This window comes from Ambystoma mexicanum, chromosome 7q (assembly GCF_040938575.1).
Source record: "Ambystoma mexicanum isolate Mex_15411 chromosome 7q, UKY_AmexF1_1, whole genome shotgun sequence".
NCBI lineage: Eukaryota > Metazoa > Chordata > Amphibia > Caudata > Ambystomatidae > Ambystoma > Ambystoma mexicanum.
In genome coordinates this window covers 9,100,397-9,119,249 of record NC_090941.1, presented here as the reverse complement: position 1 = coordinate 9,119,249, position 18,853 = coordinate 9,100,397, and the positions used below count along the sequence as shown (strand labels likewise).

The 18,853-nt window shown below is 39.2% G+C and overlaps 1 protein-coding gene across 3 annotated transcripts in view; it reads left to right on the top strand.

Moving 5' to 3' along the window:
* Positions 1-18,853, top strand: part of GABRR3 (gamma-aminobutyric acid type A receptor subunit rho3) — a 2,040,413-nt gene that overhangs the window by 736,957 nt on the left and 1,284,603 nt on the right. For all 3 annotated transcript variants that reach the window (XM_069639257.1, XM_069639256.1, XM_069639260.1), the window contains exon 5: positions 12,937-13,019. In XM_069639257.1, coding sequence (XP_069495358.1) covers positions 12,937-13,019 — 83 coding nt within the window. The remainder of the gene's footprint in view (positions 1-12,936; positions 13,020-18,853) is intronic.

Here is an 18,853-nt window from a genome sequence, read left to right as displayed (position 1 = left end):
ATTAAGGGTTGGAGTTCCAATAGGCTGTGTGCAGGATGTAACAGGTTTTGAATTCAATATGGGTCACTGCAGGGAACCAGTGCAATGGAATGAGGGCTTGAGCTATAAGCTTGTTTGGACTCAGTCCTAAAACAAATCTGGTAGCATTGTTTTGTATTACCTGGAGTTTTTGAAGGAAGTATTTGGGTAGACCTAGTTAGTGGTTATTGCAATATTATAGGCAAGAGAAGATCATTGTGGACATAAATTGACCACTGAGTGGCCTGTTCAAAAGGGAAAGGATGGGAATGAGAATATGTAATTGGAAACATGATTTTATTTGTGTTTTCATAAATTTGTTCGCAAAAGAAGAAGATTTGTCCTATGAAGGTACAGTTGGTTATAGGGTAGTAGTTGAACAGGTTTTAAGGGTGGAAAAATGGCCTCAGACAAAGCTTTCTTTGCTTTTGCTATCTTGATGGTGTCAGGCTGTGATACAGGTATGAGGGTTGAGAGGGATACTGAACATTTAATATCCAAGTTAGAAGTGGAAGTAGACATGAGAAGATTTGAAATAGATCATTGGATCCGATGGATCTGGGGAAAGTTTGGGCTGGTGCTCAAGAGCACCATCCCAAACTTGGCATTGATGAGAGGATCTAAGCTCATTGTAGACCCTGAAGCATTCTGAAGCAGGGCATTAGCTTGAATGATGCAGTTGTGCAAGAAGGCTTTTTTCTTATTGATGATCAATTTTTCAAAGCCTCTAGTTTTTCACCAATTCTGTTTAAATACTCATTAGCAGAGCCAGCTAGGTGATTTTGGAGGGTGGTTTTCGTTACTTATGGAATTATAGGATTGAGTAGGACCGTTAAAGTTGCATATAAATCGGTCAGGCATGACTTTTTCATTGGTTGTACTTGGACGGTGCCAAGATCGGGGGGTGGAAGGGAATTAGAGGGATTTTTGGGGTTCCCAAGTTGTGTGAGTTGTAGGTGATGGTCTGACCAAGAAAGAGGGGTCACCTTTATGCAAGATACCTGAAGCTTAGGGGAGGATATGGTGACATCCAGGATAGGGACACCTATGTGGACTTTATCAGTGGGATCAACCTTCTAGGACAATGTGTCAAAGAGAGGGAGGAAAATATTAGGACAAAACTGCAACATCAGTGTGTGTCGCCAGAAAGATATGAAACAAAAAAGGCCACCTTAGATGCTTCTTCTGGAAATTCATGTTTCACATAAAATGAAGCTGGACATGTGTGAGAAAATGTTATATGTTTTTGGACTAACATGTATCTCTCATGAGTTGCCAATGGGACAGGAATAGATAAGCCAGTAGGCATAACAAGAGTCTTTGGGATAGATTCCTCAAAACCGCCCCTTGAATCCGACCTATGGAAAGGTGATCCCTGGCCAGTAAGATCTGAATGTATTGTAACATTCCTTACATGGCCTCTTTTAATTGGGTGATACAACATATAAGAAAAGCAATTGGATCTGCAGGTTCAGAGCCGGTAGCTGATTGTTGCTGTACAGGTACATCCTTTGTGTCCAGGGCAGAGTACATTTGTGGGCATGGCTTTCTGTCCGGTAACCCATCAATTGTTCAGGAGTTCTATAGTTTATTAATTTACTTTGTTTTCAGTTTATAAAAGCAGACACAGTTACTTTAATATATTATTTTAAAAATCAATTAAAGATCTCCATTCAAATCTATACGCACGCCCTCAAATCTTTTTAAAATGTCATAATGTATTTTATTGTCAGATGCTACATGGCCCTGACAATGCAGTGCGTAGTTCACTGTAGCAGTTGCATGTTTGAGAAACAATGATAATTCATCTCCTACCTTCATTGCTTCATATGCATATTTAGGATATGTTTCATACTACCAATACGTAACTGAAATGCCATGACTGCACACTCTAACAATTCCAAAAAGGAATATTTCGAAGTATGTGATGGGGCTAGCTCAATGTTTATAAGAGAGTGTAAGGTATCACTAGAAGCATTATCAATTGTGCACTTGCGCCGAACTATTGCTGCATAAGCCCTAAATTCGAGACTTATTAAACATGGCTCTAAAGGAATTGTTGCAATCAGTGTCGTTTTTGGGATCCAATTCTACAGTATATTCTCTCAGACACAATGTATGAACCATCAAGATATTGCAAATCGAGGTTATCAGTACTCAAGTCTCTTAATTTGCACATTGTAAGAAAAGATTGATTTACTTGTACTGTAATTTACAGTGCAGACCGTAACTTTTGTATTTGGCACGCATGTTTCTAGGTAAACTTAAAAACAAAGAGTTTGCCGTAATCGATTCAAACAATGGGGGACCTGATATGCCTCCGACTGCTGTTATCCACAGTTCGGTTTGTGGAAAAACAGCAAGGGAGCCCTGACTTAATCATCTTGGACAACTCTGTGAAGATAATAAACTCCAGCGGACAAGCCGTAGGGCAGGAGGAGTCAGTAGACCCCTTAAATAGAAAAGGGTCATTGTACAAGCTTCTACAACACAATCTGACAAGGAAATAACAAGAATGAAAGAACCTCTTCGGAAGTGGCTTCAATCCCGCATTGTTAAAAAAAGACAAACAAACATAAAGCACTCAACAAGGAAGAAAGCTATTGTCAGTAAACTAATAGGAAACTCGTTAACAGCAGAGCCATTTTTTGGGAGAAGGAAAAAGGTTACTGTCCACAATACTCACATTGACCCTGTTGGTCAGCTATCAATGGAGAGTGAATGAAATACTTTGGATAGCGACAAGATAGCTAAGTCATTCCGCAAACATCCATCCACGGCTACCCCCAAACTGTGTGTTTTAAGCCGCTTCCTCCCAAGCAAAGGACAAACTGAACACAGATGCTCAAGTGTTTTTCTCTGCGATGTCTGTGAATGGCCCAGTGGGAATATCTGTGGTCTCTTTGAATGGGGATCTCATACATCTTGAAGCAAACAAGGGGAAACTCTTCTGGGGAGCACAGTGAAAAGGTTTGCAGGAAGTCGACAGGAGTTCAGACTGTCTCATCTGAATCACTAAGTGTTCAGGCTGATCCTCCCATGTTTCACTTCTTCACAGCTAATGACCAGCAAGTCTTGTCCCGATACAGGGATGATCCATTGAGAAATAATATAAAAAGGCACATCCTGGTGGTGAATTTGCCAGAGACCGACGTCAGAACTCCACAAGTCTTGATGCGAGCGTGTGAGGAGATCTCTGCTTCTCAGTTTGGTGTGGAAGTAGTCGTGCAACACGTGTTTGACCATCAACAACTGTGCTGCTGAGTCAACCTCTAATTCCAGTTGGGGTAAGTCTCTGCCTAGAGCTAAAGTCAAGGTCGAAATGTGAAGTCTATTGGCCAAGATCAGATAGAGATAGAAATCAACTGTCACCATCAACCGAGGAACCATGCTACACAGATGCTGCTGAAAGGAACAATCCCACAGGTCTAAGGATCTGGGTACCAATGATCGCCTCAACTCCGATTATGTGACTGGAGCCCCTACGGGGTGTACAAGTACAACGCACAGTATTATCCAAGCTGCCAAGAGTTTGGATACTAACTGCAGTGATCGCACGAAAGACGCAAGCTTTGAAAAGTCTGCTTTTTTACAAAGTGAGCAGGTCCCTCATCAACACAATAAAACAAATTCTAAAAAGGTGCTTATGACATGCTATCTGACCTGTGATGCAAATGTTTGTTTGAATGGATTTAATGTTCTAATCATCTTTGCTAAAATTCCAACCTTGCACTCTATCTCCTCATTTGATATTGAAAGAATTCATTATCCTAATCAATTTCACACGAACAGATGTGTCATTTACTTCTATTTACACTTAGTGATGGGGCTGGTTTTCGCAGAAAGTAGTACATTTGAAGGTCTGGGATTTAATGTTGCAGTATGGGTAATCGAGACAGGGCCCAGGGAAAAGAGTACAGAGGGATGCAGGGACGGGTGTACCAGAAATAACCTCAGCCTTGTGGGACAATGATAGGAAATGACAAAGGGCATGGAACAAATTTGAAGAGATTGCCTTTCAAAGTAGTTAGCTGGAATACACGTGGGTATGCACACTTGGATGGGATCTTTGATGCCTGGTCCCACCTGAAAGATAACCTAATGCTTTTGTAGGAAACCTGGCTAATAAACTGCCCTTAGGTGGATGTTACAAGCTCCTCCATCAACCAGCTAAACCAGGGGATATGGGTAGACCATCTGAGGGGTTAATTATTGCAATACAAATCAGTCAAGGCTGTAGGAGCTAATTGCTAATTTAACTTTTGGGATCTTGGCAGTTGCAATGCATTCTCCAGAGCTGTGTGTGCCCATCCTCCTGGTACAAAAAAGTTGTCTGGTAAATATCTCACCAGTTGACGCCAAGGGGGGTAGAAAACACTATTATCGGGGGCTTATAACATTTCTCATTCAGTACATGTTAAGAAAACACGGATTTTCAAGAAAACAAATACTATGTAAAAATGTTCCTTTTAACCTTCATTTGCTCTAAGTATAATGCAGAGGCCAACGTCACTGATGCATTTTGGACCTCAGTCCTTCATCAGTGCGATCTCTACAAAATAAATGTAATACATTTGGTTTAGCACATATTTAACTAAATGTTGTGAGTTCTTACACAGATTATAAACTCTAACGTGAAATTGGCAAAGTGGCACTACAGTACCTGGTCTCTATCGGAAGATTCTAAGAAACCTCTGGTCCTTGGGCTTCTTAATGCGATGAACTCGTGGTGTGCAACCTACAATGGAAAAGTATGTGTATGAGCCTAGTGCACTGTATGTAGCTGAGAAAAGCTGATCTATCTGAGTATAGGCTATGGATATACAACACAAATAAAAAGTTATTATAAACCAACCTAGTGTTGGAGTACGCGCTCATACCATGTTGGAATAACGTAGATCAAAAATAGGGATTGTTGCCACAATAAAACCACTTGTGGCAAATAACTGTGTGTGTAATGGTTCTGGTTCTCACGTAGTCTGTCTCACATTTTAAGGGTTCCACTCTGTGAAACATGCAGTCAATATTATAACAGGGCACGTTGAAGTTCCCTAGGCATCTGGTTGGTGAAATGAAGTGAAGGGACTGAGGCTATTGGGAAGGAAGGCTCTTACCTGTGGTGTGCGTGTGAAATATGGTGAACATGGACCTGTAGAATTCCGTAATTGGGAGTATCCTAAAAGTGGTAAAAAGAGGAGAGGAAAAAGTTTACGTGCTGACAGATGATTACAATCCAGAATAAATTTGAATAAGCTGATCATCAGAAAGCCCAATAAGAATAATCACAGAGACAGGTTACATGTTCAGGATAGTACAAAACAAGATTACATGACAAGTGCATCACTGTGATGGCCTGAAATGGTGTATGTAGTTCAAGAAGTTACAAACAGTGACATGATGTTGGTCAATTTCCACCCGGTCTGAGGTTCAATTGTCTACTGATTTTACACTTAATACGCTACACTGGATATATGCACTGTGTCTGACACACTATGTCCCGAAGGAATGAGATAGAAGGGTACTGATGGTAACCAAAATAGAATATCTCAAGTGCACAGAGTTCCCTTGTGGTACATGCATACATGTTAGGGCAATTCAGATAATAGAGTTTATTTTTTACATGTTCGTTATTGTTATGCACAGGTGCTTGGAAAGCCCATTAGAGAAAACAAAAAAGGTCAAGTTCTTCATATAAACTATGGGGAGAAACTGTGTCAAGTTTATCTATTCAAAAGGCATCTCTTTGTTGTGATTCTTTAGCAATATTCATATTGTGACTTTTGGTATTCATAACTTCCAAGATCTGGACTTTGATTTGTGATAGTTGGTGTCTTTCTTGTTGCACGTATCGAGCCACCGGAGATTGTAGGTTGTTATTCCTAGTGTTGGATTTGTGCCCATTCCATCATATTCTAGCTTTACAGCTAGTTTAGCATATGTACAATAGACCACAAAGACATTTAATGTAGTAAATGTTGCATAGTTTTGAAGCTTTATTTTAGCCCCTGTTCTGGGGTGAGTAACTGTATCTCCTTGGGGATGTTATTACAGTTATTACAAGACATACAGGGGAACGTAATTATAGTAATAATAATAATAACCCTTCTTATTGGTTAGTTGAATCCTTGTTTCCTTTGGATGGGTTCTCACTAACAAATCTCTGAAATTGCTGCTTCTTTGGAAAGCAAAAATGGGCTTCACTTTAAATAGGCCCTGAAGCTTGTTGTCCACTGTTAGATGTTCCAGTGCTTAAGTATATTTCATTTAATTCTGGGAGTCTGTGTTCTGTATTTACTCATGAACTCTAATTGTTTGTCCTCTGTAATAACCTTAGTTTTTGGTGTTAGTACGGAGGCATGTGTCTTACTAGCCACTTTGTTTCTGGCCGCGGTGAGTTCCTCTTCCGTGTATCCCTTCTCCTTGAATTTCTGGAGCATCTCTTCCTTTTCTCGATGGTATTCTTTGTCCAAATTGACTATGCATTTGACTCGTACGAATTGACTGTAAGGTAAACCCTTTATTGCGGAGGTAGGGTGCAAACTCAATCTATGACGCATGTTATCACTGTCTGTAGGTTTATGACATAACGTGGTATCGAATCCAGGGGTATTTGGTGTGATCTGTACATCTAGGAAATGGATGTCAGGGCTTTAAATCTCATGTGTGAATTGTATCCTTTTATCTATGAGATTGAGGTATCTTAGAAAGGCTTCCAATGTCTATAAGCAATTGGTCCAGACCATGAAAATATCATCTATGTAGCAGCCGCAATGTGTGATCTATTTGTGAGACACAGGAAGTTTGATGATGTGCTTGTCCTCAAATTTTAGCATGAAGGCATTTGCATATGCTGGGGCAATAGTGGGCCCCATCGCGGTTCCACTGGTTTGTAGATAATATTTACCATTAAGTTTAAAGTACGCATACTGAGAAATAAACTCTAGGAGGATTATTATCCACTCTTTAGATGCGCCAACTTCTTCATGCAAAAACAGCCATTCAACTGCGTGTTGTCCCAAGTTGTGTGGAATCGATGTGTACAGGCTGCAGACATCAATGGTGACTAAAATGTTGTTCTCTTGGATAATGATATTCTTGAGCCTGTTTAAGAAATCAGTTGTATCCTTTATGTATGTCGGGTACTTCTGTATGATCAGCTGTAAGATTCTACCTTAGAGAGAAAATAAAAATGAGGAATTTTGGGATAATCTTGTAAAAGAAACGTGCATGTTTTTTCATTAATCCAATCGTTCTCTAGGGCCATGTCTAGAACAGCCTCCATATTTTCGGTGATTTCTCATGTTAGGTTAACGGGCAAAAAGTTGGTAATACTGGCATCTTTAAGTTGTCTTGAGCATTCGTCACCATAATCTTCCACATTATGGATCACCAGTGCACCACACTTGTCGGCTGGTCGAATGACAATATGTTCATCTTCGTAAAGATTTCAGATAGTTCCTATTTCTTTTGCATTCAGGTTCTTGTACTTGGATGGTTTATATGATACTTTCTTCAGATCTCGCAAGAGTGTTGTCAGGAGCACATTGATGGTGCTATACGGTAATGGAGGAAAGAAATTGCTATTGGGACTGATCTCAAGATGTTCAGTAGATGGTTCATCTGTTTCCATAGCATTCTATGCAAAGAAGGCTTTCAGTTTCATTTTGCGGTTTAAATATCTCAGTTTTGGTGTTGAAAAAACTGGTACCATAAATTGGTACAAAACGGAGTCCCTCCTGTAGGATCTCGGTTTCTGGTTGGCTGAGGACATGTCTGGATATATTAATGACTAGGTTTTTCTACTCAGGTACCTCGCCTCTGGTTTCTGGGTTACTCCTTTTCCTGTTGCCCCTCCAGGTTATTTTCTTCTTGCGTCGGTTCCTAAAAAAAGTTGTTGTGGAGGTGTGGTGAAGCATGTATTTGGTCTCCTTGTGAGATGAGTTCCATTAGTCAACGAGTGTTCTTCTTCTGTGTCGCCCATTGGTGGCAGAGATGTGGAAGGTCTTGTTTGGGCATCTGAGTCGGAATTGGACTGGTATGTTAAGTATCTGTGTTGAAAAAGTGTTCCTTGATTCCTATATTTATCCATCCATGAGTAAACTTTGTTGTTAAGATAATCATACGTATACCGTTTAAATTTGTGAATTTTCTTATTTTCCAATTCTAATTTGTTTGCTTCCAGTTTGGTGTTAATGTCCTCTAGGGTCTTGCTTACTTCGTCAACACATAAAGATGATGATAATCCACTTGTAATGTTGTCTATGTCTTTGCAGTAAACAATAGTACTTTGTTAAAGTTGTTGCATGTAGTTTGTGGTTTACCTCCTTCCTGATAAGGTATTGAATTTGTTTGAGCTTCCTAGCTGGATCTATTAAATTAATGCTAGATCCTGTATCTTTAATTAAATTTAGCATAGCCTCTGCTTCGACAGGAGAAAACCTGGATGTGTGTGCATGTTTATTAGTAATATTTGATATATCTTCATAAGACATTACTAAATGTGTGCCTCCACCCTTAGTTTAAAAGGATACGGGTAGAAAGAGGTATGTAGGGTGGGCACTACTTAGGTTAATTTATTTGTTGTAATGGTAGAAATCAAAATTCATCAAAATCTTAAAAGCATCAATCAGAGTCTTGATATACACATTATCGATCAAGAAACCTGAAGCAAAAAAGTTGTCTGGTGAATATCACTGCATACCTGTTTACGCCAAGGGTGGTACAAAACACTACTTTCGGTATCTTATAACATCCTCCTGGTAGACATTTATTGCCATTAAGTGACAGCTGACCTGGATGATTTCCTAAACAGTCTGTGACTGTGTATGTCAGATTGGAAAATGTTAAACAAGAGGGGGTTGATTCTGGTTGCTGGAGATTTAAATGCTGACTGCCCTGACACCCTATTAGAAGACGTTTTTGGCTGTGTTAATGTTGAGCCTGTCCCTAAGAGTTTTAAAGCATTGTCAGGATTAAATTGGGTAACCACTATGAGGTCACTGGACTTACGCATGATCAATGGGGTCAACCATTCTACGGACAAACGACTAGCTACATGGCATAGAGGGGCAAGTTGCTCAATGCTGGATTACATCTTTGTGGACCGTCTCCTACTTAAGGCCTTCAGTGAAATCTCAGTTGTGGAGAATAAACGGAGTATGCTGAGATAAAGCTAAATGGTCCAGTGAATCTGACTGTTAATAATAGAAGGAAAACTTTGAGATGGACTCATGGAGCCCCAATGAAGCTGAACAAAGCACTTATGGACCTCTTGCATAATTCAACATATGAATGGAAACTAGCCTGTTTTCGAGTGGAGGAATGTGCAAATAGTATGTCTCTCTGCTTGTCTAATATGACAGTGGCCCGTCCTGTTACACAGAAAATCACAGTGTGCCCTTACACCATTATAATGAAAAATTTGTCACAAAAAACAGTTATTCATAAGACCGATTAGGTCAATAAGGAATGGGTCAGGTGAGCAAAGTATAAAAACTTGAAAATAAATATTTTAGTGTGGTGGACAGGGAAAGTGTTCCTTGGACAGGGAGCCTGTCCCATGTAGTCCCTGGTTACAAGAAGGGGGATAGGAGAGACCTGCAGAACTATCGACCTATCGCCCTTCTAGATGTGGAAAGGAAGATTTTTGCAGGTGTTCTAGTGGGTCATTTAGAGAGGTGGGTAAGGTCCACTATTAGATTAGGCTGCCTGTAAACAGGCTTTCGCTGTGGACATTCCACTAATATAAGCGGTGCGCTCATGCCGGAACTTCAAGAATACGCTTGGAGGACGCTATGGCAAACAGTTTTAGTTGCATCAATAGACCTATCTGTGGCCCTTGGCAGGGTGGACCATGGGAGGCTGTGGTCCAATTTGGCAAATTGGGGGCTACCTATAGATCTCCTACATTTGATTATTTGCCTACATGTAAAACAAGTATTCACGTACGATTAACTCAAGCAGGGGTCTGTCACGAAGCAGGGATGCGTGTTTGCTGCCTGCCTTTTTAACTTATGTGTCTCAGACATTGGGGAACCTCTGAACCCGGCAGCGTTAATTCCGCCTATCTTCAGTGAGGTAAAAACCTCATGGATGGCACATGCAGATGACTTTCTGCTCTTCGATTGATCAAAGATAGGTATGTGCAGACTCCTAATAGCCTTTACTAACTATGCTAAGGAGAATGCGTTCGAGATTAATCCACAAAAAACAAGGGGCAGGAAGTATGAGGGAGGCAAATGCTGGTTATAGTGAAAAGAATTGGAAGAAGTTTCCAGTTTGACATATTTAGGTTATTATTTTTCCTCTCGACCCAAGTTCCAAGACATACAGGCATTAATAATTTGGAAGGCGAAGAATTTGACTAACCAGCTGAGCCTGATCGATAAGAGATATTGAAGGTTCTCTATTAAGGCCAGCCTACAATTTTATGTGCAGAAGGTTATTCCAAAGTTGATATACGGGTTGGAACTTTGGCCAAATAACTTGCAACTCCGGCTCGACACAATTGAGGGAAAAATGTGGAGGTTTGTCTTGAGAATTCCCAATGCTATCCCTGTAGCAGCCTTCAGATATTAATTAGGGTTTCTTTCACTTACAGTTCGTGTGCAGTGGCAGACTCTGTACTTATATTACAAAACCCTTACATCTGAGCAAGGCACATTATACTCAGAAGCCCAATTTGCATTGGATAGACAGACAGGGTCTCGATCAGTAGGCTTCCTAGGCAAGTGGGCTTAACGGTAGACTTTTAAAAAACTAACGCTGGGGAAGGTTAAAGTGGCCCTGTACAAGCACATTTGGATAAAGACGGTGTACACCTTTCATGGTTTTGGTTCTCTTCAACACTTGTCTTATGAATACAAGAGGAGAGTAAGGGTAGGCCCTTACTTATTAGTCTTTTTGAATAAATATTTTCGTTACATGATACTCCATACAAAGGAGATTCTGATAAGGCGGTGACTTCCTGATACCTCAAATTCATCTTGTAGACATTTTAATGACAATAAGGTTGTTGAGAATATCAGACACCTGTTTGTGGATTGTCCAGCCCTACTGTTTGAACTAACATATGTTAATAGAATTGTAGGTGCTGTTAATAATTGGGACCTAAATGACATGTGGAAAAGATTGTTAAATCCAACTTCGACCGCTGAAGGGCTGGCAATAGCTGCATTTGTAAAAACATGGAAAATATCAACATCAAATGAAATACCTTAATGTTTTGGGCTGGTGGACCGCTTTTAGAATTGTTTATGAGATCCTCATTCTTTGGATACAGGATGAGTCAGAACGTTCAATGGTTACTTTTTAACATGTGTACTATTATATGAGATTTTAACATTTGTATTAATGTATGGATTTTTATGTCTGTTTTTTATGATTGCTCTGATTTTCTGCTGTGTATCGGTTTATTGTTGTTTCCCTTTTGTAAAGGTTCGGAACAAACCAAATACAAAAAAAATAATAATAATAATGTTGACATGCGTGAATCAACCCCATGTTAAAATTTTCACAAGTACAGACAGACATGTTTGAAAAGCCTATGTGTAAGTCACAAAGAAAGCAAATATGTACACTTAACCTGGTGGCAAAATAAATCCTCACTAGACCAAAACGTCTATTTTAATTTAAATGAAAAAACTTTCATTTTTCAATTCTTAAAACTTGTATTTAAAACATGTTAATTTGTTTAACCAGCGTACACGTGAATATGATTAGTTGAACCAGCTGCACTTCTCATCCTTGCATGTGAATGAAAGCATATTAGAAAAATACACTCACTACTTGCCGTTTTATCGTGTGGGCCCTGCCGGCTTCTGGGCGGGATGTTGCCTCATCCCCATGCATGATGCGTTACCTCCCCTTAGTCAGGAACGTGTTGCTCAGGTTGTCAAAATACCAGAGATTCTAAGAAATGAGCAAAGGATACATTGCAGCTGGTAGTGACCATGGGAGTCAATGTAGTTCCAACGTATTTTTTAAACCTGCTTTAGCCAACCAAGGATTTCATCCCAGACGTGTAACCTCTGTGGGCTAGGGTCACCCAAAGGCTACCGAGCAATGAGAAACACATCGTTGATGCCACTGCCTATTTAATGACATCTAGCTGCCTTTACATGCTCATGGATATATACACACATTGCACTTTCTTGATTGTACGTGTATGCAGATATATCATTGGTGTTTCCAATGTGTTGAACTGCTTTTCTCTGTTCATACGATATATTGTTGTAATAACTTACTTTTCTTAACATTGTGCCTGCTACTTCAGCAGAGGCTGTTCAGAATAAACTGTTTTACTATTATCCAAACTGAACTGTACTCAATGTACTGACATCAGATAGCTAAGGGCTTGAATCAGGCCTGCTGTGATCCAAACATGTGACGTGTAAGCGAAATCTGATTGCTGTATTGTGCAGTTAAATCTCCTATATTGCTGGCTTGAGTAGAAGCCCAGTTTATGAGGCCTGAGTCGTACAGATGTTGACTGGCACTGGCACAAATGAAGAGAGGCCAGTAATTAACTCAGATGTACACCTGCTGCTACCTTAAATCTGGTTTGCAAAGAGTATACTGTTTCACTGGAGCAAATCTGGAGATGCCTTGAACATCTTTGAGATGTTCACATGCAATTCACACAAAATTGCTCACGTCTGTCTCAAATCCTTTAGAATCAGATCCTATGGCCCTTTGTTTGTATTAGTGTCATATTTTCCATGTTTCAAGACCTTGTTGCAGGGGTGTTTATAAAGAGTTTCATGTTTGATCGTCTATGCCTTGTACGCTATTAAACTATGGATTCTCTTCTCACGAATAGTTGGTTACGAACATGCATCACACCCAGCTTTAGTGCTACAACAGCAATGACTGTATTTGGTCTAGTAGTCCATTGTAATGTGCGTTCCTTTTTTGCAGGATAACAGTTTCTGCTATGTGCTTCATGGATTTTAGCAAGTTTCCTCTGGACACGCAGAACTGCTCACTTGAATTGGAAAGTTGTAAGTATACATAATAAAGCATTATTCCGTTCCTTAAATATTTAGCAACAGTTCAGTACTTGCACAATATTTATTTGATGTTAACACATGTGTTGGTCTTACATTGTTTGCATTGCTTAAAGAAAACGAACTTGCACTTGTCTGAATTTCATTTGCAGCACTGCATTTGATAACACCTTTACAGCAATAGTACTACACATATTTTTTTACAATAACAGTAATGTCCTACTGCATTTGTTTGCAGAATATAACCAGCTAGTTTGCACTCTTGCTCATAAGAGATTTGCCCGACATTCACTGTCGCCATGGGCAAGGTCAGTCAGATAAATAAGGTAAGGTAAAGTTTGATCTAAAACATACTTAAGATCCCCCTGAGTGGATCTGCATTGAACCCACAGAACAAGTTGTCTTAGCTTTTGTTCATTCTTGGAAGAGGTTTTCTTATATTGTTTTCAAAGAGCTTATATTGTGGTGTATGGTTAGATGTTTGCTTCAATGGTTCTGTTATGCAGCAGTATTTATGCGTTCTATTAGAATATACTTACTGTTTGATTTTTTGAAATTGGATATATTTTTTTCATGAGTTTGGTAACTGGAGTACATATTACGTTTTCAATTTCTGTGATAAAAGAAAAGAGCATGTTAGTGTATGTATTTTATAAAGACATTGCATAATAGACATTTCAGCTTTTTTTCGACCCTCATCTTTAGTAGTTTACAAACCAGTGTACAGTGCAATTTGCTCAGTTGCTGTGTTTGTTTTTCAAATCATTGGGTCTGTGGGAAAGAAAATCCATGTCGGATTAAAAAACCTTTTTTTGTTATGCTACAGTCTATTTGTTTGTTTGTTTTCAGTGTTCACTTGTTGTTTCTGGCTAATGTTCTATCTGTTGATTGATTGATTGATTACCTGGGCCTGAAGGACAGAGGGTGGCCAGGTGCACGGTGCCAAGAGAGAACAGATCAGCAGGGGAGAGGGGGGGCGAAGGCAAAAGAAAAGAGGAAGGTCTTGGGGTGCTTCCGTAACCGGAGATGGTTCTCCTCAAGTTTTAGAGGTTCCATGTGATAATATTGCCGCAACAATATCGCCATACAAACATTTCGCCAGATTTTTGCGGTGTTATTACCCCCTGGAACCTGCGGGGGACACCCCCGCAACTCCCATATATTTTAAAAGGGAGCGGAGGACACCCCCGCAAACCATCCATCCATTTACCCATAAATTATCCCCACCAAAAATATCGCCTATGGCCGTTCCCGACGACCATATGTACGGCGATATTTTTGGTGGGGATAATATTACCTGATACCGTTTTAGAGTGGCAGGGAGGCTGTTCCAGAGGGAGGCCCCAGCCGAAGACAGAGATCTACCCCCAGCTCGTTTCTTAGAAAAACGACTGACCCTGAGGGAGTTGGAGGTAGAGGAGCGAAGAGCTCGAGAGGTTAGGTATTTGCGGAGCGATAGCTGAAGGTATTTTGGACCCAGGCCCCAGAAAGCTTTGTGCACAATGCACAGGGTTTTGAATTTAATCCTTGCATCCGCTGGGAGCCAGTGGAGAGATTTCAGAGCTGGAGAGATACGATCCCAGGGCTTGAGGCCAAGGACAAGTCTTGCAGTCCTGTTCTGGATTAGTTGCAGAGGGCGGAGAGTAGAGGCAGGCAGATTTAGAAAGAGGCTGTTACAATAGTCCAAGTTAGAGAGAACGAGAGCTTGGGATACCATGAGCTTCTGGGGGAAGGAGAGGAAAGGCAGAGTACCTGAGAGGAGTTGCAGTCAGAAATTTGACTTTTTAGAGACCTCAGAGATGTGGGCGGAGAAGGAAAGGGTGGAGTCAAAGATGACCCCGAGGTTCTTAGCCTCGCAGGTGGGGGTAGATTTTGCAGATTTTTTGGAGCAGTTAGACATCTGTTGGCATATTCTGTCTATTTTGTGTTATAATTTAGTGGTATTCATTTATCTGTTTGGTTGTTATAGAATCTTGGGACAATTAGATACCTGTTGGTGTTTTCTAACAGTTTATAGTTTTTTAATTGAAGTTTTGCTAATGTTTAAGTACAGATTAGTTATTACATTTTGGTTTTAAGAAGATTAAATAAGCGTTTGTAAGATTTTCTGGTAATCTCTGCTTAAGAGTAATGGTACTATCATTACATTTGAACCATCAACATTTCTTTTTTATATATGCAGTGTAGTGACATGCATTGGTTGAGGCTCCTGCGTGGTAGATTATACCTATTGTTGTGAAGGTTTTATTACCAAGTGATACTTGACCGTGTGTGAATCCGGTCAGCTTGCAGTTGTTTTTGGTACCATCTGCATTGTAACGTAGAAGCATTAGTATTACGTAGTTACTATGTGTTTGTATTAGTAAGGTGGAGTGATTATCTGAATTGCAGGTAGTACATAATCTACCATGGTTTGCATTTTGTACAAGTTGCTGAAATGGAACGGATTCACAATTAGGTACGGATACATACACAAAGCGCTCATTAGGGATTTGTTCCTGTGTCACATTGTTGCAGAAAGTGCATGTATATTTCCAAATGTATGAAATCTGGAAGATTTAATTTATAGTTATGTTTTTGTTTTCCAGTATTTGTAGTAAGTACATTAGAAATTCTTGTGGATCTTCTTGTGAGTTTATAGTGAATTTCACCATTCCAGCACAGCAGTCCAATTCTTGTCTTATTCCATGAACACTATACGTGTTGTCAGGATTGTTTGTTGCGTTTCTATGAAGGACTAACATTTGAAAACACAATTGGTCTGTACTGTGTAAGTAAATGTTGTCAACAATTTGTGGCAATTGAAATAGAATATTCATTGCTACATTTGCGTAGCAATTTACACCAGTTATATTTGAAAATTTGAATGGACCAGATAGTTCTGTGTCCAAGTCATTTTTTCGGAGTGTGTGTTGCTTCTATGAAGAAGTACCTGAATTACTTTGAGTAATAGGTTCTTCTTTGGTTGTGGTAAATGATGAAGTATCAGCTTCTTTTACTCTCTTTGGAGGATTTGCAGTCAGATGCTGTTGCATTTCTGTTTAAATTAGTTTTCTTTAACAACGTTTTCCTTTTTGTAGAACAGGATATGTTTTTAGATGGGGGTGTATAGTGAATGTAGTCTATTGTATTCTAAAATGCAAGGAGTATCAGCGTTTACTTTACTTGCATCAAAGTTGATTAGAAATAGACCGTCAAGTGTACCTAAGCGTGATAGTGCTACCTAGCTCATGCTTTCTTTAAAGACTGTGTTACCAATATCTATCAATGCTTTGTCTAGGGTAAGACCTTGTGATTTATGAATGGTGACTGCATATGTTAGAGTTAGAGAAAATTGTTCTCTGCGTACATACATGTCTTTGAAGAGAAGGAATCGAGCTGTTGAACACCCTATCCTTTTTACTTCTGATAGTTTGTCAAAGAGAATATTGACAAACTGAAGAATATTGACAAACTGAATGTTGTTGTCACGTTTGAAAGCCAACAACTGTACCCAGTGCTCCATTAACTAGTCCTTGCTCCACGTCAAGGTTACGTTTAAGTATTACTCTACAGTTTAAGGATAATTTTAATATTTTCTCCAAACCAGCTGTGTTGCAGATAGAATTTCCTAAGGTATTTAGTCTTGTTGTGGCTTGTTGACACATGGGTAGTGTCATACCATGTACGTCCAGTTTTTCTGTGGAGCAAATTTCAATTATTGGTTGCATTTCTTTTTTCAACATTGTTTCATTGAATTTGCAACAGCTTGCAAGAGTTGGCATTAAGGACATACAATTGACATTTTTGTGTGCTAATTGTTCCATAACATCAGTAGCACATGAGTTATCGCCATAAAGTGCATGGATGTGCCGGGTTTTTAATATTGCTTGTGCTTCTTGAGATAGTACACCAACTCTAATACTTTTAAAAATGTTGGCGTAAGTGAGGTCTGCAGATTGGTGCATGTTTTCTGCTAATTCTCTGTATTGGAAATGTTGCCAAAGGTTGACATTTCCTATGCTGCCAACAGTTTTACGGCAGAGTTTGTGTCCTAAGGTTTTAAAAATAGGTTCACCTTTCACTGGTGTCAATTGAAGAAGATCTCAGAAAACAATAATGTCTTTTCCTCCAAAAAGATCTTCGTAGTTTGTTTTAAGTACTTCTTGCAATTTGAGGTGAATCAAAACCACCATTAGGTTAGAGACCATGCTCACTTCATCTATTAGTAGTATTTTCATTTGTTTTAACACTCTGCGTAGTTCCATTGCAGCTTCTGTAGAAAGTTTGTAATAGTCTAATTTGTTTTGGTGTTCTACTGGAAGGAATAATAATCGGTGTAAAGTGACAACGCCTATGTTGTAGGCAGCTAAACCTGTGGGGGCAGTTACAACAGCTGACAGTTTGTTGTTTGTCAATTGTTGAAGGAACTTGCTGATGATTTTGATTAAGAATGTATTGCCTGAACCAGCTTCACCACTGACATATAATAGTATAGGTTTGTAATTTTGGCAGGTACATTGTTTATTTTCATGTTGTACACCATGTGCAATTTCTTTTGTTACTTCTTCAAAAATGGTGTGCTGCTCTTTGTTCAGTTTTCATTGTAGTTCCGCTCTTCAGGCATTACTGTTGTGGGCCCCTGAGCCCGTTTTCACGCCTGTTTTTCTAACTTATCCACAGCCTACAAAATTGAGGTAATTTATTTCCTAATTTATTCTCTTTTAAACAACAAGCGCAACTTTACTCAAATTTTGGAGTTCGCTCCCATTATGCTTTTAAATTTAATTTTATTTTCTTTCATGTCTGCTTCCCCACAGGGTTAAACTGTTGTGAGGTTCTTTCGCCCTGAGGAAGGCAACTTTCAACTATGTAAAGAAACTATGGCCAGACAGGCGGCATTTCAGCCGAAACGTTGTTGTGATGATGTCAACCTTGATTTTTCTTGAAATATTTTTTTGACACCTACACGTAGGCAGACCTTTCATTAGGAATATTGGAGTTAGAGTTTGAGAGGATACGGTTGTTCTGTGTAGAGAAGGAAGAACTGTTTACCTTAAGAACCGTCCATATATCTTCTCTCCACTAGTACTCCATTACTTTTTTACTTCTTCTTTGTGACTTTACAACAAAGAAGAACCTATTTTAAAAAATATTTTTTTCTGCTTCTCAAAAAAAGAATAATTGATTGTTTTCTGTTCTTTAAACAAAATTGTGAATTACAACTGTGAGTGTTTTAACAATTTCTGTTATACTTCTTTGTTATTACAACCTTTATGCTCATCAGGATTTTCTTTGTCTAAATAATAAACTTTTCAAATAACTTTCTAGAAATTTGCCCTTTTTGTTTTCAGAGAATTTCATAAAAATGCATGATACCAGAGTTTGGTACTTTTTTGAACAATTTAATCATGTTGATTTTGATACATAGCAGTAAGGGATCTACGGTGTTATTTTGGTCTTTTGTCCCCTCCTTTTCTGCTCATGGGGCAAATCCCCCCCCTCTTTCTTTGTTTGCAGTTTTCATTGTAGTATATTTAAGTCTTCTGTATCCTCTTCATAGTGTTTTCTACTTCTGTCATAGCTAATTCTACCTCATTTGCTATTCGTTTTTTTTTGTACGGGGGTTAGTCCTGTCCTCATACATTTATACTACAGTGAATTATCGTAGTAACAGTTCTAACACATCTCCATATTAAGGTTAGAACATCTAGATAAGTATGCATCATTGGAGTAAAGTGCAAATCCAAATGCTGGAAAAACAATTGCAGTGTCCTTTATTAATTAGGCCGCATGTTTAGGCATTGATAATTCAATGTGGATAATGGAAAATTAAAAAAAGAAACATA